The sequence below is a fragment of the Aptenodytes forsteri genome, unplaced genomic scaffold, assembly GCF_000699145.1.
Source record: "Aptenodytes forsteri isolate BGI_AS27 unplaced genomic scaffold, ASM69914v1 Scaffold15, whole genome shotgun sequence".
In the NCBI taxonomy this organism is placed as follows: Eukaryota; Metazoa; Chordata; class Aves; order Sphenisciformes; family Spheniscidae; genus Aptenodytes; species Aptenodytes forsteri.
In genome coordinates, this window is record NW_008795129.1 from 27,380,817 (window position 1) to 27,383,607 (window position 2,791).

The 2,791-nt window shown below is 53.0% G+C and overlaps 1 protein-coding gene across 1 annotated transcript in view; it reads left to right on the forward strand.

Annotated features, from left to right (window-relative positions):
• Positions 1 to 2,730, forward strand: part of DPYSL4 (dihydropyrimidinase like 4) — a 17,351-nt gene extending 14,621 nt beyond the window's left edge. Inside the window, exons 12-13 of the mRNA XM_019471662.1 lie at positions 1,510 to 1,681; positions 2,628 to 2,730. Of these exons, the coding sequence (XP_019327207.1) occupies positions 1,510 to 1,681; positions 2,628 to 2,719 (264 nt within the window). The 3' untranslated portion in view covers positions 2,720 to 2,730. The remainder of the gene's footprint in view (positions 1 to 1,509; positions 1,682 to 2,627) is intronic.
• The last annotated feature ends 61 nt before the right edge of the window (positions 2,731 to 2,791 follow it).

Here is a 2,791-nt window from a genome sequence, read left to right on the forward strand (position 1 = left end):
AAGAAAATGAACTCTATCCCAGCCAAAACCAGGACACACGACTTTTTTAGGAGATACAAAGACATGCAAATATATAAAAAGCTTCTTAACAACTCTGCCCTCCTTCCTTTTTCTGTGTGTTGTTTTAGACATTTTCATTATGCATTGTAGATGAAGGTAGAGCAGAAATCATTAACCCCAAATTACCTGCAGACGCACCAGTGGCGCTGGCAGCAGTAACCCCCAGCTCCTGGGGTGCCTCCTGGGGTGCCTCTGGAGTCAGGGTGGGATGGGGATGGGACCCTGCCAGGTCCCTGCGGGATGGATGGGAGCCTGCCAGGTCCCTGTGGGAGGCTGGGTCTCCCCCATGGCACTGTCCGGCGGTGGGCAGCAATCTCCGCTCCACCTGGCAGCACCAATGGTGGCCTGGACGTGCCATTTCCCTGGCACGTCCCGCATCCCCCTTCATGCACAGAGAAGCAGCAGGGCGGGCTGGCCCATACCGTCGGCTGGGGCAGAGGGTCCCTGGGCTCCTTGTCAGTGATCAAGCTGCATCTCTCTCCGCTGTGGAAGCAGACACCCTGTGCCATATTTTTTATCGTAAAGGACGGAGTTTGCTAAACAAACCTTGACGCACAGTGATCTGCTCTGGCAGGATGATAACGGTGTCAGCGCAGGCGGTGAGGGGTTTGTTTGTTCAGTTAATGCGTTCAGGCAGGCACGTTCAGCACTTTGGAAACAACCTGGGGGCCTGCTCGTGCCAGCTCTCCATCCTTGATTTAACCAGAGCTTTTGACAAAAGCTACGGTCAGAAAGAGCACTGGGAAACACTGAGCAGGGTATTTTCTTTACAAGTTATTCAGTATGATGAAGACAAAGGTCATGTAAGAGAAACATTGCTACAGAAAATGCTATATACTTCTTGATAACCTATTGTCCGTGCCTTTTTAATTTGAAACCCAGCAATTTTCATCTTCAAAACAAGTCTCTTCTGACCCTGTGGTTGTCAAAGGGCTGTCGCTGCTTTGAAGAGAAACAGCCTTAAGGAAATCCCTAATGAAACACTGGTAACAAAGTTGTTATGGCTTTGGCTCCCCTAACAGCCTTGAGTGCCCAGGGCTGAGCTCATCCTCCCTGCAGGAGGACACGATGGTCACATTGGGTGACACCGGCTAGGGCATGTTGCCCTCAGGGGGGCTCAGCCCCTTGCACGGTGGGCATCCCCTGGCCACCTCTTGGAGCTCCTTTTCCTGGGGGGACAGGACTTCTGCCCATGGGGTCCGTTCAGTATCCTCCGCTTGGCTTTGAGGGTGGGAAGTGCCGCCGGCTGCCCCGTCCTGCCTGGGCTGCCCTCTCCCTGGGGAGGCATTTGCTCTGGTCCGTTTGGGGGTGCAGTCTCCCCAAAAACCCTCAGTAAGGGGTTAAGCACAGACAGAAGGACAACGAGTCATTACCCATATGTTGGGCCTGGTTCTTGTTCACCTGAGCTTAAATACGCACGTTACGTGTCTCTTACTCCCCACCTCGTAGCTGGCTGAAGTCCACGGTGTCCCCAGAGGGCTGTACGACGGACCGGTCCACGACGTCCTCACGAGCGCCAAAGCCGTGGCCCCCACCCCGACGTCCAGGATTGTGCCCTGTGCGGGCAAAGCCCAGGCTCCTCCCGTGCGCAACCTCCACCAGTCGGGGTTCAGCTTGTCTGGTAGGGCCTGGGGCCCCCCAAAAGTCGGGGGCTGTAGGCGGCGGGGGGCTGGTTTGCGCGGGTGTCACAAAGTCCTGGGCTTGTGTGAGCAGCAGGGCAAAGCTGAGGAATAGAAACAATTTTTGCTCGGTAAAAAGCAATTCTTACTGTTGCATCAGCCTAGGGACTAAATGCAGCACAGAAATCTCTAGAATGTTTTACAGTATCTATGTAAATGCACTGATGAACATATATCGCAAAGCCTGGCAGGGGGCTGCAAGGCGGCTGTGAGTACAGGCTCCACGGAGGGTGGAGGCTGCAGCCGCGGGGAGCAGGAGGATGAGGCTGAAGGTGAGGGTGTCACCATGGCCCTGCCCGGGTCAGTGGGGACGCTGCCATGGCTGGCGGGGGGTCACGACTTCAGCCCCAGCTGCGTCCCCTGCGAGTCAGGGATTAGAAGTGGTTGGGTTTGTAGAGATTAGTCAAATAACTCCATTTTCAGGAACCAAAAAGATAATTTCATCAGTCTTTCTGCGTAAGCAGGCAGCGATTCAGCATCGCTCAGCCCAGCATCCTGCAGAAATCTGCCCGGCAGCTTTAGGGACCTTGGAAAGCCAATGCTCTGCCATAAAACGACTTTCATAATTTTGTTTTCTTAGCTGGTTGAAATCAGATAGATCATATATTGTTTAATAAATGTAGAAGGTCCCACATTTTATTATATAGAAACTGTTTATTTACAGGAAAGCAACTTACAATGTTTTCCAGAAAGAAGCAATAAAAAATAAAGACATTCAGGCAAATAAAGCCATTCCAAACTGTACTATGATAATACAGCATCCAAAATTATATATAATGAAAACACTAGTATTTCCCACAAAGGGAACGTTTTATGATTTGTGCATTTAAAGCAGCGGGACTCTCACACCGTGCCAACACCGAACCCCATGCCTGTCCTCTTCCCTAGGGTCACAGGCAGACGACCACATTGCCAGACGCACGGCTCAGAAAATCATCGCCCCGCCGGGTGGACGGTCCAACATCACCTCGTTGTCCTGACGGCCCCCGCGCCGGTAGGGCAGCGTGGGGGCTGTGCTCTCCCTCCGCGCCGCTGGCGTGCCGGTGTGGCTG